At 47.1% G+C, this 25,034-nt stretch overlaps 1 protein-coding gene across 1 annotated transcript in view; it reads left to right on the plus strand.

The window, feature by feature from the left end:
- The window catches only part of LOC141271531 (BPI fold-containing family B member 6-like), a 102,138-nt gene that overhangs the window by 75,422 nt on the left and 1,682 nt on the right, over window positions 1–25,034 (plus strand). Inside the window, exons 10-13 of the mRNA XM_073681586.1 lie at window positions 1,197–1,264; window positions 23,260–23,302; window positions 24,656–24,719; window positions 24,931–25,013. Coding sequence (XP_073537687.1) covers window positions 1,197–1,264; window positions 23,260–23,302; window positions 24,656–24,719; window positions 24,931–25,013 — 258 coding nt within the window. The remainder of the gene's footprint in view (window positions 1–1,196; window positions 1,265–23,259; window positions 23,303–24,655; window positions 24,720–24,930; window positions 25,014–25,034) is intronic.

Raw genomic sequence — 25,034 nt, forward strand, 5'->3', positions numbered from 1 at the left:
TAGTATGCATAGTCCCCCTAATCCACATCATGCTGCACATAAAATAAATAAACACTCCTACACACCTTTCTTCTCTCCTGCAGTGCTGCATCCTGTCTGCCTGCACTGATCTCTCCATGTGAGCCACGCATGACGTCACTGCCATGCGCGGCTCACAAGGAGAGATCAGCTGCCGGAAGTCACTGCTCCCCACGCCAGGACTGTGTGCGCGGGGAGCAGTGACTTCACTCTCCTTCATAGCCGGCACACAGCGTAGCCGCGCTGCGGCTCCTGCTGCTGCCGGCTATCTCGTGTGCCCGCTTATTAAAGGGCATGAATATTCACCCCTCCCCACGCCCATGGGTGTGGAGAGAGGTTGAATATTTATGCCCTTTAACAGCGGGCACAGGCAATTCCGGCAGCAGCAGGAGCCGCAGCGCGGCTACACTGTGTGCTGCTATTAAGGAGCATGAATATTCAGTGCTCCCCACGCCCCATGGGCGTGGGGAGCAGTAAATATTCATTTTATTTAGCAGCGGGGACAGTGTAGGCTGCAGCAGGTGGCTGCTGCCTCCTGTGCCCCGCTCCTCCACCGATACCGCTCCCCCCACACCCCACATATATATATACCCCCCCAACATTCGGACTATAAGACGCACCCCCCCCATTTTCCTCCAAAATTTTGGAGGAAAAAAGTGCGTCTTATAGTCTGAAAAATACGGTATATTTTTTTTATAATGGATATGTATTCACTTCTCTTCTGTTACACAGAAAAAGGTAAACAATTATACTCGCCTTCCCTCCGCTCCCCTGCCATGTGGCGTCCTCTTCTGAAGTTGGCAGCTGACTTCAGCATGCAAGCGACAGGAGCGCATGACATCACTGCCGTTTGCCCCCAGTCACGTGCACGCTGACGTCAGGTGCTGGCCTCCGATTGGCCTGCAGCGTGTACTGTCACGAACCAGAGGAGTATTGTGCGCCACAATACACTTCAGCTGAATGTGGGCCTGAGGAAGAAGACCGCGGCCATTGCGCCCCTGTCATTTACCCATTTCTATTCTTGGCTCAAAAAAACAAATTAACAAAATTGCATGAACTGAATGATTCTTGCTTCACATTATGCAACTGTGTCACTCCAATAAATGTGACTAATGAATAAATAATTACTTAAAAAATGTTCTTGAAATTAAAAAGTATATTTTCCTTTCTTTTTACAGCATATGAACTTTAAGCTCCAGTTTACAGCCGATAAAAAAACACTAACCTTTATGATTTCCCTTGACAAGTAAGAAAAGACCAAGGAATGTCTGAATGTTTAAAAAATTCACCTTATGTATTTTAGATTTCATATACGTACAATATCATTGTTCATTGCATTTCTTCTGCTGAAATTCTAGTCAGTATTTCCACATTTACAAAATAATGCGACCTCCAGTAAAAATAATATTAAAAGATAGAGAAATTAAAAACAAATGAATGAATCATTTGTGCCGAGCATGTTTACAATTTGCAATTTTAATCACAGGAAAATTTAAATTTTAGTTAATTTAAATTAAACTAAATTTAATTAAATAAATTTAAATTAAAGAAGCTGTGCACTACTTTAGCTTACACCCAATGTATCACCCCGGGGCGCCTAAGACTTTTTGTAAATACCTTCCGCTGCAGATAATGCCTGCGAGCGGCGCTATCGGTGGCCGCTCTCAGGCATCACGTGACCAAGTGAGGCGTGACTCAGCGCTGGGATCCCCGCGGTGGCTGCTGGGTTGTGGGTGGCGCGCTTTCCCAATGAAGGGGGAGAGGCAGAGCGCACAGTGGATGCAAGGTGTGACGCGGGGGGTAACCCCGCCCACAGCCTGGCATCCACCGTGGAACAATGAAGAAAAAGACCCCCGGCTGCTGTCAGCACTTGTCGTGACATCAGCAGATGTCAGATCCGGCTGCAGCTGAGAGTCACGTGATGCCTGTGAGTGGCCAGTGATAGCGCCGCTCACAGGCATTATCTGCAACGGAAGGTAATTACAAAAAGTCTTAGGGGCCCTGGGGGGATACATTGGGTGTAAGCTAAAGTAGTGCACAACTTCTTTAATTTAAATTTATTTAATAAAATAAAAGGGTCTCAACCTCATTCCCAAGGTACTCCCATAGTACCTAATTAATATTGCATTTGATGGACCCATACCTGACTATGGACTCCAATTATGGTTCTATACTTTAAAAATCCATGATCTGGGCATGTGCATGAGCCTTTATGATACATACTGTACTTTTCAGCTTCTGTGTCAATCTCATAATTTTTTTGATCCAATGTATTAACTGCAAACTTGCTAATGGAGTTTTAAAGGCTCTGACATAATATAATATAAAACAATATGTTATCATTTTTAATGTTGCTATACTTTTAGCCAAGAAATCAGAGATTTACCAAATCTATTATTATCTCCTTAAATTGTTTTCTGGAGGCAAAAGTTAAACAGATGCTTAAAGGGAACCTGTCATGTAAAAAAAAAACAATATTAAACTGCAGATATGAGGGTAATCTGCAGGCTTCTAGCGCTCTGAACCTGCCCAGCGCCCACACTGAGAGCCCCGCTGTCGGGAAGAAATGAACTTTATTCCTCAGGCAGCCTTGTGCTTTCAGTCATAGAGGTTGAATAAAGTTAAATTCCTCTGTGCAGCGGGGCTCTCAGTGCGGTCACCGGGCAGAATGAAATTAACCTGCAGCTCAACCCCATATCTGTAGGTTAAATAGTGTTTTTTTTTACATGAAAGGATCCCTTTAAGTAGTAGATTCTCCTATCTGACTTAAACATTTTGAATAGGTTTATGAGTAATGTTATAAAAAAGTACATAAAAAAATCAAAGATATAAAATTACTAATTTGACATTTTAAATCTCATAAAAAGAAACCATACTGAGTTCATTCAGTATTTCAATAATAGCTATGAGTGATTTTTCTGGGGAGGCTACTGCAAAAAAACACATTTTGCACAAATAATTCTATACACTGGTTAATTTTATCTATTCCTAGGATCTGAATACCTGGTTAATTTTGAATATATTAGGCTGAGAACTCATAAGCCTATGTAAAAATTAGCAGAAAAAAGGCCAACCCTCTCGGTTTTCATGATAAAAAGAGAGAGATTTAGAAATACCACCAGACATGAACGCTTCAGCTGGTCGGTCTCAATAGGACATTTTACCTGAGAATCTAAATTATCTTCTAAGCAAGGAAAATATATATTTTTTTTAACCCCTTTACCCCTGAGGGTGGTTTGCACGTTAATGACCAGGCCAATTTTTACAAATCTGACCGCTGTCACTTTATGTGGTAATTACTCTGGAACGCTTCAATGGATCCCCCTGATTCTGAGATTTTTTTCATGACATATTGTACTTCATGATAGTGGTAAAGTTGCTTCAATATCACTTGCGTTTATTTGTGAAAAAATCGGGAATTTGTCGAACATTTAAAAAATTTAGCAATTTTCAAAATTTGAATTTTTATACCCTTAAATCAGAGAGATATATCACACAAAATAGTTAATAAATAACATTTCCCACATGCCTACTTTACATCAGCACAATTTTGGAACCAAATTTTTTTTTTATTAGGGAGCTATAAGGGTTAAAAGTTGACCAGCGATTTCTCATTTTTACAATAAAAATTTACAAAACCATTTTTAAGGGCCCACGTCACATTTGAAGTGACTTTGAGAGGCATTAGGCATCGGTCTGTGGCTGGATTCAAAATGGGTCCAGGACCTTCTGTGGTCTCTCATTTCAGTCCAGCCAGGGCTGATGCTGCTCAGCATCATCATCAGCACCAACGCCTAGCTGGTCCGCGAGATGTACAGATTGTTGCCTGTGTATTGGTACCTAGCAATGTTAAGCATAGGTTGCAGAGGGAGACAGGGTGCTTGGAGTCTAAGTCCAGGATTCACCGCACTGAGCATGCCCGTGACCTGGCGGATCATGATTGGTGGTTTGGCACCCACCTGACCCGGTGACCTGGCACCGCCTGATTGGTCCACGGGTGGCATCACCAATGGCGCGTCGGTGGGCAGGGCTTAGTCTTTAAAAGGCCCACCCACAAACATGGCGGCGCGCTCTGATCATTGAGCAGTGATGCGATTGTTTGGACGACTGTGTTCCATGAGTAGTTTCTGTCAGGCAGGCTAGTTCCATAGAGGCAGCCTAGTTCCATAGAGGTAGGTAGTTTCGTCTAGCAGTCTGGCTCAGCCAAAAGGGTCGCCTAACACCCCGAACAGCCTGCCGACGTCCTATCCATGGCTATCGCCTGTCAGCCACGTGGAGAAATACCCTTCAGTCCGGTAGCATGCCGGCTGGAGGCACGTGTACCCGTCAGCGTAGTCACACACGCATCCTAGCGCCGCCAGTGTAGTCCCTGTGCAGTAACAGGGCTACAGATAGTTTCCCGGTCGCACATCTCCCGTGCTGTTAACGGAGATAGAGCGAACCGCTATACCCGTTCCTGTGTGCAGCAACATGGAAGGGTTTATCATTTAAGTTGGTTGCTTTCCTTTTCACCCGGAAAGTGTTCGGCAGCAGTACACTAGGCTGCATCGCGGACCCCGGGGTCGGTTGCGTTCCATTAAAATAAAGTTGTCTGCAACCGCCCTCCCTAACAGATACCATTCTAAAAACTGCACCCCTCAAGGTGCTCAAAACCCCATTCAAGAAGTTTATTAACCCTTCAGGTGCTTCACATGAATTCTTGGAATAGGGAAGAAAAAAATGAACATTTAACTTTTTTCACAAAAATGTTACTTTAGACCCAAATTTTTTTATTTTTGCAGGGGTAACCGGAAAAAATGGACCCAAAAATTTGTTGTGCAATTTCCCCTGAGCACACAGATACCCCATACGTGGGGAAAAAACACTGTTTGGGCTCACGGCAGGGCTCAGAAGAAAAGGAGCGCCATTTGACTTTTTGAATGTAAAATTTGCTTGAATAATTAGCGGACGCCATGTTGCGTTTGGAGAGCCCCTGATGTGTCTAAACAGTGGAAACCCCCCATAAGTGACACCATTTTAGAAACTGGACTCCTCAGGGAACTTATCTAGATGTGTGGTGAGCACCTTGAACCCCCAGGTGCTTCACAGAAGTTTATAACATGGAGCCGTGAAAATAAAATTTTCAAATTTTTCCCACAAAAATGTTTTTCAGCCCCCAGTTTTGCATTTTCATAAGGGTAACAGGAGAAATTGCACTATGCAACTTGTTGTGCAATCTCTCCTGAATGAGCCGATACCCTATACGTGGGGGAAAACCACTGCTTGGGCGTACGGCAGGGTTCGGAAGGGAAGGAGCGCCATTTGACTTTTTGAATGTAAAATTTGCTTGAATCATTAGCAGATGTGCCCCTGATGTGTGGAAAAATCCCTCAAGTGACACCATGTTGGAAACTAAACCCCTCAGGAAACTTATCTAGATGTGTGTTGAGCACCCTTAACCCCCAGGTGCTTCACAGAAGTTTATAATATGGAGCCGTGGAAATAAAAAAATCTAACTTTTTCCACAAAAATGATCTTTTAGCCCCAATTTTTTTATTTTCACAGGGATAAGAGGAGAAAATGGAACCTAAAAACTTTTGTGCAATTTCTTCTGAGTACGCCAATACCCCATATGTGGGTAAAATACACTGTTTTGGCGCACGTCAGGGTTCAGAAGGGAAGGAGCACTGTGTGATTTTTTGAACGCAAAATTGGATGAAATCAACAGCGGACGCCATGTCACATTTCTGGAGCCCCTGATGTGCCTAAATAGTGGAAACCCCCCACAATTGACTCCATTTTGGAAACTAGACCCCTCAAGGATTTTATCAAGTGGTATAGGGTACATTTTGAACCCAGAGGAATGACAGAATTTGATAACATTAGGTCATCATATTGAATAAGTTGTCATTTGTCTTGAGAGCAAGTGCTCACTACTTGAGTTTGCATAGGGTACTCGGTTATGCACCATGTATCACGGGTGCTCGAGTGACATGTTCGAGTCCCCGCCCCACATGTTTTACGGTTGTTATACACCCAAAAAAAAACATGTGGGGATCGTTCGTGCATGGCAGGCGATCCCAGCAATGTTTTTTTGACCGCAAAGCATATGGAACAGAGACTCGAGCATGTCACTCGAACACCCGTGATACTCAGTGCATACCCAAGCACCCAATGCAAACTCAAGTAGCGAGCACTTGCGCTCAACACTGATCGCCATATCGTCATCATTTTTTTTCTTTACTTTTGAAAAAATCCCAACCCTAATACAACCCCAACCCTAACCCTAGCCCAATTCTAACCCCAACCCTAACCCTAGCCCAACCCTAACCCCAACCCTAAACATAGCCCAACCCTAACCCTAGCTCAGCCCTAACCCTAACCCAACCCTAACTCTAGCACAACCCTAACCCCAACCCTAGCACAACCCTAACCCTAGAGTTTATTTTTTTACCCCATTCCTCGTGTGGTATAAGTGATTAGACGACTTCATTCTTCGGGTTGGTGCGATTACAGCGATACCAGATTCATTTATGATTGATAGCTGTCACACACTAAAAGATGCTTTTTTTGCAAAGACTAGTTTTTGCATCGCCATATTTTGAGAGCTATAATTTTTCTATATTTTGTCTGACAGAGTCATGTGACAGCTTGTTTTTTGCATGACAAGTTGACATTTTTATTGGTACCATTTTTGGGTTTGTGACATTTTTTGATCGCTTTCTATTCTGATTTTTGGGGAGGCAGAATAAACAAAAACCAGCAATTCCGGAATTGTGTTTTTTTTTATGCCGTTCCGCGTGTGGTAAAATTGATGAGGTAGCTTTATTTTTCGGGTCAGTACGTTTACAGCGATAACGCATTTATATCGCTTTTTTATGTTTTGGCGCTTTTACACAATAAAATCTATTTTCTAGAAAAAATGTTTTTTTTTATCGCTTTATTCTGAGAGCTATAACTTTTTTATTTTTTGGATGATGGAGCTGTATGGCGGCTTGTTTTTTGCAGGACAAGATGATGTTTTCAGCGGTACCATTTTTATTTACATTCGTCTTTTTGATTGCGTGTTATTCCATTTTTTGTTTGGCGGTATAGTGATAAAGTATTGTTTTTTTGCTTCGCTTTTAATTTATTCTTTTTACCGTATTCACTAAAGGTGTTAACTGGTGGGACAGTTTTATAGGTCAGGTTGTACCGGATGCGGAGATACCAAATATGTGTACTTTTATTGGTTTATTATTTTTTGATCATAATAAATAAATATTATGGGTACAATATATTTTTATTTTTTGGGGATTATTTTTTTCATTTTTTTTTATATTTTTACAATTTTTTTTTTCCACTTTCCTACTAGTGATGAGCGAGCACTAAAATGCTCGGGTACTCGTTGCTTGGGTCGAGCAAATTGGAATACTCGGGTGCTTGACCCGAGCAACGAGCCCAATGTGAGTCTATGGGAAACTCGAGCATTTTTCAGGCGGCTCCCCCCGGCGGTCTGCTGAGGGCCTAAAAATTGCCCAAATCGATGGGAACAGTGCTTAAATGCCATGGGGACAGCATGGGGAAAACCCCTGGAAGCATTTCTGACTCCCAGGTCACTTCTGTCAACAACGTTGGCAGAGGTATTACGCCACTTTTACAGACTCACAATAAAACATACCAAAACGAAACCAAAATGGATTTTCCTGGGAAATATGTTAAGGAACATCCTTTCCATGACATGTACAATGTATATAAAGCAAAATAAATAACAAAAAACAAAAATACTCCTCCAAACCTTGGCTATGTTCACACGTAGCGTTTTTGATGCCTTTTTGCACTTTTGCATTGCTTTCAACCAAGACAAATCCATTCACCAGGAAATTTCATTTTAACATTTTACAACCTTATCTGGCCATGTGGTGTGTGACACATCATCAGACACATGCATACAGTGCTGAAAAGACATGGGAACAGCATGGGGAAGACCTCTGGAAGCATCTCTGACTCCCAGGTCACTGCCTAAAAGTGTGCCCATCATAAGTGATCCTTGGCGCATGCGAAGATGCCTCCCGCCATGAACCTGTCGTTGCAGACTTGCAACAATCATCGTCCACGTCCTTGTCCCACTGCCGCGTTCAGTTGTGCTTACCCCATTCTTTGGAATGCAAGCGCAAGTATGCAGGCAGCTAGCCACCCACCCACCCACAGGCTTCAATACTATACTGCCAAATTTTTGACAGCTGCTTGCACTTGAAATGTGGCCATTTAGGCTTTGGGAGGTGGAAGCTTTTCACAGCCTCATGCCGGCGGCGGCCAGGTGTCCACACTCGGACCCAGCCGCCACTATATTTCCCGGTATCGCCTCTGCCTTCCACAAGCATGGGTCCCACAAAATTACCCGTGCCCTCCCCAGTGCACTTACTGGGAAGGACCACCTAACCACAAACACGTGGACAGGTGAATGTGGCCCGGGACAGTACGGAGCCAGTCCACAACTTTTTTTGCTGACAGTTCTATTTAGCTCGGTGAAAGGACTGGCATAGAGGGAAACCCTATCTACACTGCATGTCATTTCTCACAGCAAGTACTGTAATGCAGATTGATGCAGAAGCAATGGCAGCCCGTCCAACATCAACTCGCCCTTGTCGGTGGTGCTTTGACACAGACACATCTTTCTTTGCGCATTTAATTTCTTGAATACAGAGTTGGACAATGGCCTGATCTGTAATGCGTTTTGAGAAATAACATGCATAAGCATGGCCGATCCACATTAAAAAAGCAGCCATAGAATGTCCGGGAACCTTCCCCCACACTTTTCTTAGCCAGGGCTGCATTTCGGCAGGGTTTGACGTGCCCACCAGAGAACCGGAGACTCCTCTGGCGGGCCCTGGCTTCTCCTTCAGGAGAGTTCATAGTGCCGAGGTGAGGCCATGATGATGATAGAGGCCACCATCTGCTTAGTTTTCTGTTACTTGGAATGCAAGTACAAGTATGCAGCCAGCCACCCACCCACAGGCCTAAACACTAAACTGCCAGATTTCTGGGCAGCTTTTTGCACTTGAAATATGGCCTTTTAAGCTCGTGGAGGCGGAAGCTTTTCACAACCTCATGCCGGCGGCGGCCCGGGTGTCCATACTTGGTCCCCAGCCGCCACTATATTTCCCGGTATCGCCTCCACCTTCCTCAAGCACGGGTCCCACAACATTACCAGTGCCCTCCCCAGTGCACTTACTGGGAAGGACCGCCTAACCACAAACACGTGGACAGGTGAATGTGGCCAGGGATGGTACGGAGCCAGGTCACAACTTTTTTTGCTGACAGTTGTATTTAACTCGGTGAGAGGACTGGCATAGAGGGAAACCCTATCTACCCTGCGTGTCATTTCTCACAGGAAGTCCTGTAAAGCTGCTTTCACTTGAAATGTGGCCTTTTAGGCTCATGGAGGCGGAAGCTTTTCACAACCACATGCCTCATGCCTCGTTTCCATACTCGGTCCCCAGCCGTCACTTTTTGTCCCGGTGTTGTCTCCGTCTTCAACAAGCACGGGTCCCTGAACATTACTGCTGGTACTTTTCTGTGGGAATTTGCTTGCCTCCTACCAGCCTGGAATATTTCCAGCAAACTATGGTATGACGCCATGGTATTAGCACTGCCCCCAGTACCAGTAGCGAAGCCATCACTAATTTCATTCTCAGGAATTTTATTTCGTAGACTGAGTGGCTGCCCAAATACATTTTCTCACAAAGGAGCTGAAGATAGAGTGGCAGTAGGTGCAAGTTTCTCCAGCCTGTTAGATATTAGAGGGTGAACAGCAGCACATTGGATCAGTAGCTAGCACTGAAGACTTGCAGCACTGAGATCCTGGGTTCAAATCCCAGCAAGGACAACATCTGCAAGGACTTTGCATGTTCTCCCCGTGTTTGCGTGTTTTTCCTCCTCAGTAAAAAAGCAGCCATAGAGTGTCCGGGAGCCTTTCCACACACTTTTCTTAGCCAGGACTGCTTCTTGGCAGGGTTGGACGGTCCCACCAGAGAATCCTCTGGTGTGCCTTGGCTTCTACCTCAGGAGAGTTCATGATAGCGCTAACTTTGCAGCTGCTATGGGGCTGTTGAGCAGGGGAGAAAGGTTAGCCCTCAGAATCAAATCCTCTGGTGGGCACAATGTTTTTCAATCTGAAACAGCTTCTCAGTGGGAGTTGTATTTCACCACAGCCATATTCTTTAGCTCGGTGAAAGGACTGGCATAGAGGGAAACCGTATCTACCCCGGCTGTCATTTCTCCGTCACCAGGTTCCGCCCATTGTCACACACGACTATGCCTGGCTGTATGTTCAGCAGTGAGAGCCACAGGTCAGGCTGCTGTGTTACAGCTTTCAACAACTCTGCAGCTCTGGGCGGTTTGTCAATTAAGCATTAAGCATGTTATCTTCAGCAAAGCCTGTTGCCGCTTGGCCAAGGCAGTGCTGCAGTGCTGTCAGCTTGTGACTGATGTGGTCATTTCAGAGATGGAGGAGGAGGTGAACAATGTGATTACATTGTTGTTAAATTGGTAACACTGTTTTTATACTAAAGAAAGATCCTATTGTTTTGTTTTTTTTACGTTTTTTTTTTAAGACAAATGCATTCACCGGGAAATGTCATTTTAACATTTTACAACCTTATCTGGCAATGTGGTGTGTGACACATCATCAGAAACATCCTGTTTTATTTATGATGGAGGGACTCTGAAAGTCATAAAGCCTATTTTTATAGGGACATCAGACGGCCCTTACTATTCTTAAAAGGCCAGCAGTCGGCCCTAGCTATTGATAGAGAGCCATCAGCCGGCTATGCTTTGTTGTTCCCATTATTAATAAGTGGGTCTCCTATACTGTTATTGCGTATCCAGTAACTGCAAGGGCTGCCAAAAATTTAGAGGCAACTCAATACCCCTTTGAAGAGACATAGAGGAGGGTCTCAGTAAAAAAAATGTTCCCATTATAAAGCAGCAGGTCTCCTATAGTGGTAATGCCCATGCTGTGACTGCAAGGGCTGCCAAAATTTGGGAAAAACCCCACTAAGAAATTAAAGACACATAGAGCAGGGCCAAAGTAACAAGGTATGACATGTTCCCATTAGAAAGGAGAGGGCCTGCTATACAGTTATGGGGTATGTAGCGAGTCCAACGGCTGACTATTTTAGGAAAAACCCCATTAAGAATTTAAAGACACATGGAGCAGAGCCACAGTAACAAGTGCAACATGTTCCCATTAGAAAGGAGAGGGTCTGCTATACAGTTAAAGGGTATGCAGTGAGTCCAACGGCTGACCAATTTTAGTAAAAACACCACTAAGAATTTAAAGACCCATGGAGCAGGGCCACAGTAACAAGGTACGGCATGTTCCCATTAGAAACGAGAGGGTCTGCTATACAGTTATAGGGTATGCAGTGAGTCTAACGGCTGACAATTTTAGGAAAAACTCCACTAAAATTTTAAAAACACACAGAGCAGGGCGACAGTAACAAGGTTCGACATGCTCCCATTAGAAAGGTGAGGGTCTGCTATACAGTTATAGGGTATGCAGTGAGTCCAACGGCTGACCAATTTTAGTAAAAACACCACTAAGAATTTAAAGACCCATGGAGCAGGGCCACAGTAACAAGGTACGACATGTTCCCATTAGAAAGGAGAGGGTCTGCTATACAGTTATAGGGTATGCAGTGAGTCCAACGGCTGATAATTTTAGGAAAAACCCCACTTAGAATTTAAAGACACATGGAGCAAGGCCACAGTAACAAGGTACGACATGTTCCCATTAGAAAGGAGAGGGTCTGATATACAGTTATAGGGTATGCAGTTAGTCCAACAGCTGACCAATTTTAGCAAAAACACCACTAAGAATTTAAAAACACATGGAGCAGGGCCACAGTAACAAGGTACGACATGTTCCCATTAGAAAGGAGAGGGTCTGCTATACAGTTATAAGGTATGCAGTGAGTACAACGGCTGACAATTTTAGGAAAAGCCCCACTAAAAATTTAAAGATACACAGAGCAGGGCCACAGTAACAAGGTACGACATGTTCCCTTTAGAACGGAGAGGGTCTGCTCAACAGTTATAGGGTATGCAGTGAGTCCAGCGGTTGACAATTTTAGGAAAAACCCCACTAAGAATTTAAAGACACACAGAGCAGGGCCACAGTAGCGACAAATTCCCATTAGAAAGGAGAGAGTCTCCCATATTGTTGGCCTATGCAGTGAATGCAAGGGCTGCCAAAAATTTGGAGGCACTTCAATGCCTTTTGGAAGAGACATGGAGGAGGGCCTCATAAAAAAATGTTCCCATTAGAAAGGAGCGGGTCTCCTATACTTGTAATGCCCATGTGACGCGCCCCCTGGGCCAGTGCTGTTTGGGGATTACCCGGAGCCGGATCAGATGGGGGTTGTAGTCTCCGAGTGGCGGCGACCCGGTCCGTGCCCAGGGTGTCAAACTCAGTGTGTGGCAGTCTTTACAGATGTTGTTAAATGTTCTTTAGTGTCGACTACGCCACCCGTTGATTTGCGGTCAAAAGGCCGCCGCTGCAGAAGGGTCCGCTGAGGCTGGTGGTGTGTGTGCAGCTGTGATAGTATAACCCCCAACGGGAGGGGTATAGCCTCAGGGGGTCAGATGTAGAGGATGGTGGTTGTGAAGGTGCAGGATGATCCAGCAAGAAGACTCAGAGTCGGGCTGTGCAGTTCAGGGGTTTTTTTACTTACGGGTGTTCTTATGGTCACTCTGGCCTGAAGCGACCACCCGAGCCGTGCTGCGTCCACCAGGTCCTGGACTCGGCCAACCCCCAAGCAATTCTGGAGCGTGGTCCTGAGCTCCTGTCTGACTTTCCCTCTCTTCTGGCCGTTCTCACTAGGGATCCACTTATGTCCGGCTCCCTCGGGTCTCTTGGTGGGTACACCTCCTCTGGGTTCCCTGACCCTATACTTGGTATGCTTTCCTAGTGGATTTAGTGAGGGTCGTGGCAGATCCTGCCCACAACCTCCGGTCTCTGGCTAAGGTGTGCTTTTCTCTCTGCCAGCTTGGGATCCGGTTCCCTGGGTGCCAACCCTTCACCCTGCCGTTTGTATTCTGGGGTCTTGGGGTTCCTTCTTCTTCTCTCTGGATCCTTCTGACTCCTCTCTCTCTCTCAGACTTGGCCTTGGAGCTGGGCCCAGCCGGAACCACAACTCCCTGTCAGCCCTTCTGGCTGAGCTTCTCTGCTCTGCTCCTCTTGCCTGACTGAACTCTCTCTACAAAAGACCCTGTCCTAAGATGGTGCCCACCTTATATACTCCCTCTATTTGTGAGCTCAGGTGACCAGCACCCAATGAGCTCCTAGCATTACCCAGACTGCTCCCCCTATCTGCCCCTACACTACTGGGATGTTCCACCCCCCTCCCACTCCAGCCAGGGACAGACACTATCGTACCTGCACATATATTGGTGGGAGTACCGTCGGTCTGTCCCCCGGAAATGGGATGTATGTAGTGTATGCAGCTATCTGAGCTCAGTTCCACACTCCATCCTTACCCGGGAGTGGAATACCACACCTCTGGCTTGAGGTGTAATACCCCTGTAGCAGCCGAGTCCTCAGGGTGCTACATTCCCCCCTGGTAAATCACAGCACGTCCTCGGGCTGTAAGAGAATAAACATCCATAAACATACATTTTTTTTTCATAAAACATAAACATATAAAACATCATATATTATCAGCATAAAACTTTTTCATATAACATTTTTGTTCCTCCGGCCACGGTGCAACTTGTGACCGGGTAAAGTGCGACAGTCTCTTGTAGTAAAAACAACAGTTTCCTATAAAACCGGTAGGGGGGGCCTTAGAAAGCGCAACTATATACAAGGGAAGGTGGCCGCTCTCAGTCCTCGACCAGTGGGGAAAAGGGATGGCTGCTCACAGTCCTCAGCCTGTGGGGAGATGGGACACACTGGAACAGTTCAATTTGCTGGTCCCAACGGGGACTATATTTTAAGTTAGCAGCATGGCATATACCCTGACGGGTAACTATGTACAGTCTCTTTACCGTACTTTAATGACGGCGTACTCCTGCTCCTTCTTTGTCTTCAGACCCGTCCGGGTCCTCTTGCTCCTCCTCACACCGCAGCTCCTCCTCCGTCAGGCGATGCACATGGAGGGCGTAGGGTCCTTTGGCACACTTGTGCCGGGTGAACGTGACCTCGTCCCCTACGTACAGGTCACGACCTCTGTGTCCCTCCGGCAGATGGCTTTCTACGTCTCTGCGGGTTACAAAGACGTCGCCGGGGGTATGATGGTCTCTTATGAAGCCCCACCCATGCTGCAGGTTGAATTTAATCACAGTCCCGGTGGTACGGGGACCATGAGCTGCACGGGGGTTCCTCCTGGTCCGGCTCTTCTGCCCTGCGCTCTGTTCCTGCAGCCGCTGCTCAAGGATCCGCCTCTCTTTCCGCTCTTGCTCGAAGGCTGCCAACTGCTGGCGGCAGCACTCCACTCGCTCTGCTGCGGCTGCCCGCGTTTCTTGAGTGAACCCCATGAGGTCTCCTCCGGTGGGGTCCCACTCGAATTGTGCTTCTTCTAGCGGGAGCGGGGTTCTCCTGACGGGCTTCGGAGCCGGAATCAGGGGCTCGCACAGGGGCCTTGCTCTTTGGAGTTCCAGTTGGTAGTACTCCTGGGGCCATACAAAGGGCTGCCCATCCGGGCACATGTGCTGGGCAAATAGATCTTCGCCCAGGTGCGGCACTCGAGATGTTGAGGGCGTGTTGATGGTAGCGGCGCCCGGGTTGACCAGGCCTTGCGACCAGGCTTGGGGCACCCTAAAGGTAAAGGGCACCGTAAGGACGGCGGCGCCCAGGGGTACTCGGCCCTGCGACCAGGCCGGTGGCTCCGCGGAGGTAGGGGGCGCTGTTGGAATTGCGGCGCCCGGAGGTACTAGACCTTGCGACCAGGCCGATGGTATTTCCTGTTTCGCCGCGCTCAGGGTCGAGGCGTGTGACGTCACAGGGGTCGCGGCCGCGGCTTCTGCTTGAGGCCTAGTCCGGCACGGTGACGATGCAGCGACGGGCACGGCAGGGGGAATTTCGGGCTCTGCGACGGGGAGCTGGGACAGGTACACGGTTTCTCGGCTCGGGGTAGAGACGTCCCCTTTACCTGCCTCCGTCCGTTCAGCTCCCTCCTCGGCGCCGTCTCCGGCCTTCACTCCTCCTGCACCATCCTCAGAAGCGGTCTGTCTCCTCGTCTCGGGTGGCGTGCTCCGCTGACGGGTTCCGGTCTGCTGGGCCATCTCACGGCTCCACTCCGTCAGCGTGTCTTGCTGCACCTGGGCCATCCTCCGTGCGAGGCCCTCCAGCGCGGTCTGTGCACACTCCCGGTCTCGGGGGAGCTGTGCTAGAATCTCCACTAAGCCTAGTGGGGTTGTTGCTTGCAGCAGGCTCCTGACCACTGGGTCGGTGCTGCCTGTCTCTCCCTCCATCTCCGGGTACGCTTTCTCTGGACTCCTCTCCAGACTTCTTGTCTCCGGGTGCGCTCTCTCCAGACTCCTTGTCTCCGGGTGCGCTCTCTCCAGACTCCTCCAGGCTGCACCCATCTTCGCTCTCTCGTTCCGTCTCCGCCCACATTGAGGGTGGTCCCGGGGCAACTTTGTGATTGTCCGTTCCAGGGGCAGTTCTCTCACGCTGATGGACACTTCCAGCATCACAGTCTCTGTTGGTGGGCGCGGTTTCCGCTTTTGGCGCCATTCTTCGACCTGGCCCACGATGGGAGGTGGCCTTTTGCCACCCTCTGGCACGCCCATAATGGCGTCCGCTCTTCCAAGGCGGGAAATCTTTGGAAATGGCGGGAAAAAGCTGCAAATGGCGGACAACCGGCGGGAAACGACCTGTGATGGGGTCCTTTGGCGGGGACCCTCCGGAACCGGCGGGAGACTTCTTTTTGAGGTAACGGTGAACTTTTCTTCAGGCACGCAGTACCCGGTTGTTGCGGGCACGTTATCCTGCCGACTACGCCAAAGTTGACGCGCCCCCTGGGCCAGTGCTGTTTGGGGATTACCCGGAGCCGGATCAGATGGGGGTTGTAGTCTCCGAGTGGCGGCGACCCGGTCCGTGCCCAGGGTGTCAAACTCAGTGTGTGGCAGTCTTTACAGATGTTGTTAAATGTTCTTTAGTGTCGACTACGCCACCCGTTGATTTGCGGTCAAAAGGCCGCCGCTGCAGAAGGGTCCGCTGAGGCTGGTGGTGTGTGTGCAGCTGTGATAGTATAACCCCCAACGGGAGGGGTATAGCCTCAGGGGGTCAGATGTAGACGATGGTGGTTGTGAAGGTGCAGGATGATCCAGCAAGAAGACTCAGAGTCGGGCTGTGCAGTTCAGGGGTTTTTTTACTTACGGGTGTTCTTATGGTCACTCTGGCCTGAAGCGACCACCCGAGCCGTGCTGCGTCCACCAGGTCCTGGACTCGGCCAACCCCCAAGCAATTCTGGAGCGTGGTCCTGAGCTCCTGTCTGACTTTCCCTCTCTTCTGGCCGTTCTCACTAGGGATCCACTTATGTCCGGCTCCCTCGGGTCTCTTGGTGGGTACACCTCCTCTGGGTTCCCTGACCCTATACTTGGTATGCCTTCCTAGTGGATTTAGTGAGGGTCGTGGCAGATCCTGCCCACAACCTCCGGTCTCTGGCTAAGGTGTGCTTTTCTCTCTGCCAGCTTGGGATCCGGTTCCCTGGGTGCCAACCCTTCACCCTGCCGTTTGTATTCTGGGGTCTTGGGGTTCCTTCTTCTTCTCTCTGGGTCCTTCTGACTCCTCTCTCTCTCTCAGACTTGGCCTTGGAGCTGGGCCCAGCCGGAACCACAACTCCCTGTCAGCCCTTCTGGCTGAGCTTCTCTGCTCTGCTCCTCTTGCCTGACTGAACTCTCTCTACAAAAGACCCTGTCCTAAGATGGTGCCCACCTTATATACTCCCTCTATGTGTGAGCTCAGGTGACCAGCACCCAATGAGCTCCTAGCATTACCCAGACTGCTCCCCCTATCTGCCCCTACACTACTGGGATGTTCCACCCCCCTCCCACTCCAGCCAGGGACAGACACTATCGTACCTGCACATATATTGGTGGGAGTACCGTCGGTCTGTCCCCCGGAAATGGGATGTATGTAGTGTATGCAGCTATCTGAGCTCAGTTCCACACTCCATCCTTACCCGGGAGTGGAATACCACACCTCTGGCTTGAGGTGTAATACCCCTGTAGCAGCCGAGTCCTCAGGGTGCTACACATGCACTAAGTGTATGGGCTGACAAACATTTACCCCTGAGGTATACATGAACATACTGTATAAAAAAAATTTCTACGGGCATCATAAACACCGTTTAAAAAAATTAGGTGGGTGTTGCATCACGGACCACGGTCACCCTGGTGATATAGTGGTGGAGGATGAGGAGAAGGAGGAGGACAAGAGCAAATAGCCAAAATCAGGAAGCGTATACCCATGTGTGGGTGTGAAAAGGTGCATGGGAATACACCTCCCAAGAAAAGTCACTGGATTGGAGTTTATGTTACGCTGCTATCATTCGGTGGTGTTGAGAAGTCTGGCCCAATCCAGCCCTTGTTCATTTTTCTAAGAGTCAGCCTGTCAGCATTTTCAGTTGACAGGCGGATGCGCTTATCAGTTATAATTCCACCAGCGTCACTAAAAACCCGCTCTGATAAAACGCTGGCGGCAGGACAGGCCAGGACCTCAAAGGCATAGAGAGCCAGTTCATTCCCCGTATCCAGCTTGGATACCCAATAGTTATAAGGCACAGCGGAGAACGTTGGTACGGTCGGCAAGGTACTCCCTCAGCATCTTCACAAACTTTGCACTCCTTGTGAGAGTACCCCGCGCCTCAGGGCCTGTCCGATGGGAGGGTCTGAGAAAAGTCTCCCAGAACTTGACAGTGTTCCCCTGCCTCTGCTGGATTGAAGTTGTGTCTCTCTCGCCTGTACTCCTTGGTTGTCCAACGAAGTGTGCCCTCTGCCGCCAGCGCTTTCAGATGGGAATTTTTTTAATAGTCCTGCAACAAGGGCCTTCTGGTACATCCCCATTTTTGTAGACCTGTCCACCTCAGGAATAAGAGATATAAAGTTCTCCTTGTAGCGTGGGTCTAGAAGTGTCACCAACCATTAATGACTGTCACCCAAAATTTTGAGAACGCAAGGGTCATGGAAAAGGCAGCATAACATAAACTCGGCCATGCGTGCCAGACTACTAACAGGCAAGACTTCCGTGTCCTCACCAAGAGGATGACTGACCAAGCTCTCCTCCTCCTCCTCTTCCTCATTGTCACCCAATCCACGTTGGAATGAGATGAGGCTTGGCTGTGTGTAATCACCCTGTATGGTTCCTTGCTCCATCTCATCATACTCCATCTGCAATGCATCCTCTTTGATTGTGAGCAGAGAGTGTTTCAGAAGACAGAGAAGCGGGATGGTGACACTAATTATGGCATCATCGCCGCTCACCATCTTGGTGGAGTCCTCAAAGTTTTGGAGGATGATACATATGTCTGATATCCATGTCCACTCCTGAGGTCTTATGTGTGGAGTCTGAACTGAATACCGACGGCCTTATTGATGCTGGTACTTAACAACTGCCCTCTTCTCCTCAAGAATCCTTCCCATCATCTGCAGTGTAGAGTTCCAATGCGTGGGGACATCACACACCAGTCTGTGAGCCAGAAGCTGCAAATGCTGCTGAAACACTGCAAGGGCGGTGGAAGCTGTAGCTGAATTTCTAAAATGGGCACACAGGCGGCGCACTTTAACAAGCAGATTTGGCAGCTCCGAGTAGGATTTGAGAAGCCGCTGAACCACGAGGTTAAGCATGGTACGTGTGTGAGCTCGCCTCGCCTCAGAGCCGCCACCAGGTTCCGACCATTGTCACACACGACCATGCCTGGCTATAGGTTCAGCGGTGTGAGCCACAGATCTGCCTGCTCTTTCAGAGCTGTCCACAACTCTTCAGCATTGTGTGGTTTTTCACCTAAGCATATTAGCTTCAGCACAGCCTGTTGCCGCTTGGCCAGGCAGTGCTGCAGTGCTTCCAGCTTGTGATTGATGTGGTCATTTCGGAGATGGAGGGTGAACAGGAGGAGGAGGCCGAGGGGGATGAGAAGCAGGAGCTGTAGACCATGGGGGAAACCCTGATTGACCTAGGGCCCTCAATCCTTGGCGTCGGGAGGACGTGTTCCGTCCCAAGGTCCGACTGGGACCTGGCTTCCACTATGTTAACCCAGTGTGCCATCAGCGAGATGTACCGTCCCTGTCCACAAGCACTTGTCCATGTGTCCGTGGTTAGGTGGACTTTCCCGTTAACTGCGTTGTTGAGAGCACGGCCAATGTTTTGGGACACGTGCTTGTGTAATGCGGGGACGGCACACCGGGAGAAATAGTCGTGGCTGGGGACCGAGTACCGAGGGACGGCCGCCGCCATCAGGTTGCGGAATGCTTCAGTCTCTACGAGCCTAAAAGGCAACATGTCGAGAGCAAGCAGTCGTGAAATGTGAGAATTTAGTAGTGTGGCCTGTGGGGGAGTTGGCTGCATATTTGCGCTTGCGCTCCAAGGACTGGGATATGGACAACTGAACACTGTGCTGGGACAAGGACATGGACGTGCTTCCTTCCTGATGATGCTACTTGAGAGTGTGCAACGACAGGTCCAGGGCAGGAGGCATCTTTGCATGCACCATGGACAGGGGATTGGCTTGCATGTACAATGGCGGAAGAAGCAATGGTGCCACCCACAGACACTGTTCCTGGACCCTGGGGTTCGGCCCACAAAGTCGGGTGCTTTGCTGCCATGTGCCTGATCATGCTGGTGGTGGTCAGGCTGGTCGTTTTGCCACCCCTGCTGATGCTGGCCTGGCAGGTGTTGCAAATGGCCTTTTTGGGGTTATTGGCAGAGTTTTTAAAAAACAACCAGACTCGGGAAGACCTAACAGTTGTATTGGCAACTTCCTTCGTATTGGTGTTACTGGGAACGGTTGCGTGCCTTCTGTCTCCGGCCACCACACTGCATCTTCCTGCCTTTTGGGGTGCTCAACCTCCCTCCCCCTGTGTGCTGCTGTCCTCGCTCTGCATGTCCTCCTGCCAGGTTGGGTCAGTTACTATATCATCCCCCACCTCGTCTTCCACTTTCGCACTCTGGTCCTCCTCCTGACTTTCTGGTAATTGTGTCTCATCATCGTCCACCTCTTGTGACACTTTCCCACCCTCGCTTTTGTGTGACTGTGGCTGCTCAAATATTTGGGCATCACTACACGCGATCTCCTCTTGCCCCGCTTCAAGTGGACCGGGCGAGAGGCCTGAATCTATAAATGGAAATGTGAGCAGCTCTTCGGAGTGTCCAAGTGTGGGATCAGTTGTCTCTGGGTACTCGGCTTGGTAGGAGGAAGGAGGATCAGGGTGAGGAATGTGCGGTCCAGACTCACGGCTACTGAGACTTGACAGTGTGGAAGACAGGGTGGTGTTGGTGGTGGCTAAGTGACTGGAAGCATTGTCCGCTATCCAACCAACAACCTTTTGACACTGCTCTGGGTTCAATAGTGATGTGCTGCGGTTCCCTAGAAATTGGGACAGGAAGGTCAGGCGAGAAGATGTGGGTGTTTGTTGTGGCACAATTTCGGCTTGCCCACGGGCTTGTCCTCGGCCTCTGCATTACCATCACGTCCCGTTCCCCGTCCCTTGCTATGTGCCTTGCCCATTTTAAATGGAGAACAGTATCTTCCACGCTCACTACAAATGACTGAGTTTGGAGCGAACTTATATGTGATCCGTGTGACGGAGAAAACAGAGTTTTAAATACCTGGCCTGTAAGTAAGTAGTTTCACCAGCAAACTGCTGTGAATTGCTTCACTGACACACTGAAAGAAATTTTTAATGGAGGCCAGAAATGGCAGTATTTTCTGACGATGTACTGTATATGTGAGCCGTGTGACGGAGAAAACACAGTTTTAAATATCTGGCCTGTAGGTCACTATTTTGAACAGCAATCTGGTGTCAATTGCTTCACTGACACACTGAAATTTTTTTTTTAATGGAGGCTAGAAATGACAGTATTTTCTGAAAACGTATATGTGATCCGTGTGATGGAGAAAACACAGTTTTAAATAGATGGATTTTTAGCGCTGTAATATGGAAAGGACCTAGCTCTATTCTGCAGTGCCAACAAGCAAATGGCGCAGAAAAACGGTGATCTCTGGATTTCTTTTTAAGCAAATAATGAGGATTAAGATGCAAAAAAAAGTATTCCTGGCCCCTGAGACCTGGGCCTTTGTATAGAAATATCTAACAGCAGCAGAAGGCAGAATTGGAATGGAGCCTCTTGTGCTATGTGCACTGCAGTCTGCTATATACACTGCCTGTCTGCCTATATACACTGCCTGCCTGATATCTCTGCAGATGGATTAGTTAGTCCTCAAAAGGACTGTTTGTTAAGATGGATATGTGTAATGTACGGTTTTTCTCCCTACGCTACCTAATACACAAGCAAATCTCTCCCTTACACAGTAGCAGCTCTCCCTACACTGTCTGATCCGGAGTGACTGTGACGAGCATGGCGGCGCCAGGTCTGATATACACCTGATGACGCTGTGCGGCCAGCCAATCACTGTAATGCCCACAACCAACATGGCTACGGCATTACAGTGCATGGCAGGCAATCCCTGCATGTTCATTGGCTCTCTAAAAGGTGCCAAACATGCAGGGAGGGGACTCAAGTTCCTGCCCGAGCAACCCGGAAATACTCGCCGAGCGCCGAGCTTGTCGAGCACCATGATGCTCGGGCGAGTACCGGGTAGTGGTGAGCACGTTCACTCATCACTATTTCCTACACTTTTTTTACTTTTACACATTGTCCCAGTATGGGACTTTCACTTTTTGCAGCCTGATCGGCTGAATAGCATATAGAGCAGCAGCTACCTATTCCATGCTGCCTGTCAGTGCTACACACTGGAAGACATTACTTTGGTCATGCACTTCCTGCCTCCTGGTGACCCAAATGTTGTCATGACGACATCGGGTCATCATGACAACATCCCGGAGCAGTCGCAGATATCGCTGGAGGCCGGAGAGGAGTTGAGTACCAGCGCTTACCTCCCCCATTGCCCGAGCAATGCTGCGATCGACTTCGATCGCAGCATTGTGGGGGTTAATGTGCTGGCAGCGGTGCGGGACCGCTCCCTGCACATAGCACTGGGTGTAAGCTGTGACAATCAGCTGACACCCGGCGGCGATCGCCTCGCACCGCTTGTGTGCGGGCGCGATCGCATTATGCGTAATAGTACATAGCTGGTCCATAAGTCCCAGGGCACAGCTACGTACTATTACTGACTTGGTTGGAAAGGGGTTAAACATATATTTATTATTATTGGTGATCTGAAAGACCTCAAAGCATACAAAGTTACATTCACAATTAATCAAATTTACTGCTGCTCACTAGACTTGACACGTTTTGCCTGAAGGTTGGCTTGCACTCATAAATGTTAATAATTAGGTGAAAAGTTTGACAACAAAGGAGATATTTTTTGTGTCAATGTTATTGCATAAATTTTAAGGTTTGTATTTAAAGGGAACCAGTCAGGCAATTCATGATGCCCAAACGTGCAGAATGAATCGAGTCAGTTATATTATTCCCTGAAATGCTCCGGTGTTTCAGAAAATATTTATTAGAAAATCCGACTTGATCTTATGCCACCCCATCTTCTCAGCACTTTTAGTGGTGATAGACTAGTTCATAAGGAGAGGGAGAGACCAGTCAGTCAGTTCAAACAGTGCAGCGAAGAGGACGTGGTGGTGCACAAGTCTAGTCTCCGCCTATGGTCCACAGCCGTTTCTTCAAATATATATGCTCCGGCATTTCAGAGAATAGTATATCTGGATTAATTCATGCTGACCACAGTTTGGGCAGCATGAATCACCTGATATGTTTTTTTAATAATGAAATTGGTTTAAACCTGATGACTGATATGAAGAATTGCCTAAGTTGGGTAACCTCATCAGTAAAGCCTGCAAAGTTTCTTTAAACAATTTATTAATAATCACAGAGTTATTTTTTGTCAAAGAGGCACTAAGACGGAATTGTATTATATATTGTCTCAGAATTGTCTGACTGACCATGTGGCCCTGTTGATCTATTTGACTTTAGTACCCCAGTAGCCTCCATCATTTCTTGGAGTTATTTCATTACCATGCTTGTCTGTGTACTATGAGAGCTACATTGTGAACGATTAGAACATATTTCTTTTATTTTCTTAGGACCTTCCTTGCTTTGGAGTCATCCACAGTTGGAGAATTTGAGGTAAGATGGTAAATCATTTACCTCTTACCCCTCTGAAATATTATTTTTAAATTTGTAAAATTAATAGAATATGCAATATATTTGGTTCAATGACTGACACCGTAATCTATCAGCTTTGGGGTCCTGGTTTTAAATATGCATTTGAAAGAAAATACAAAAAGAGGACAACTCTTCATGAAGTTTGCTTTAATAAAAGGAAAACAAATTAATGACCCCCTCAAGTGGCTGCTTACATTATGTAGGTGGCAAAGCATTTGAACTCTATTTCTGCATGGTTTAGAACCGTATTGACTGCTATTCCTTGCAACTTAAGTGCGGCTCCTTTCTCTAGGAGATTACGGACCTTTGTTCACTTATAGAGTAAGTTAGCATATGAAGAAAAGACACTTGTAATATCACTGCAATTCTATGCAGTATATACAAAGATAGGCAAAAAGTTATTTAAATTAATCCTTTATTCCTTATGTCTTGACGGGGTAAATATTTTGAGGATAGACTTCTATTCTTCAGACAAAGTCAGACATATACAGAATTATACCTCTGAATAGGGGTAGCATGGTGGCTCAGTGGTTAGCACTGTAGTCTTGCAGCATTGGGTTCCTGGTTTCAAATCCCACCAAGGACAATATCTGCAAGGAGTTTGTATGTTCTCCCTGTGTTTATGTGGGTTTCCTCTGGGTTCTCCGGTTTCCTTCCACACTCCAAAGACATACTGATAAGGAAATTAGATTGTGAGCCCCAATGAGGACAGTGCGGATAATGCCTGTAAAGCGATGTAGAATTAATGGCGCTACATAAGCAAAGCAAAATAAATAATTAGATCTGAAGAAGGGGCGTCTATGCCGGAAATGCATCACCTGCCAAGACATCATGAATAAAGGATTAAATTTAACTAATTTGTTATCTAGATTTGCATTTACTGGGAAGAGTGACTGATCCATTGCAAGCATTATTTTCCTCATATGACAAATGGGTTGAAATATGACCACATTAAACATCTGCTTGGAATTTGATTGGGGACCCGCAAAAACAGAGCACCTATATAAAACAGTTCATATATGTACATTGTTTTGCATGTGATATTTTGCTATTCTTGAAAAGAGTGAATACATCTCTTTGTCATACTGAATTACTATTTTTTGCATGTATTGTTAAAGATATTTTGATTCTTATTATGATTTTAGCAGCACGGTACAATTATATATTGTATATTGTATATTATATATAATTATTATATACAATTATTATATAAAAGACTGGTGTACAGTATGAAATGCAAAAAGCACTCGTTAATTATATATGTTGAATACACATATTGAACCACACCAATGTTACTTTATATGTTTAATCCAGGTGCAAGACTTAAATGAGTTTATAAATTCTATGATCAACACACTGTACACCCCCGCTATAAATGGTAAGTTGTTACTTTATGATTAATATTACTGCTGTTCTATCCAGACCGCCTGCAATTCTACTGGACTAGATATTGATCACCCCAAAGATGATCCGTACAAGAACAGAGCAGCCAAACTGGTGATGCCAACATGGTCAAATTTTGTAAAATTTTACAAATCCTCTTCAAGAAATATGCAACTAAATAACTATAAATGTTCTTTTCATTACAGGCATACTTCAACCAATTCCCATTCCTAACGTGTTACAGAAACTGGATATCAATTTAGCTAATGGTCAAATTGAAATATATAAGGTAATCTAATCTAACAATCGT

This window comes from Phyllobates terribilis, unplaced genomic scaffold (genome assembly GCF_046119375.1).
Source record: "Phyllobates terribilis strain yellow unplaced genomic scaffold, ASM4611937v1 Scaffold_5__5_contigs__length_657084704, whole genome shotgun sequence".
Taxonomy (NCBI): domain Eukaryota; kingdom Metazoa; phylum Chordata; class Amphibia; order Anura; family Dendrobatidae; genus Phyllobates; species Phyllobates terribilis.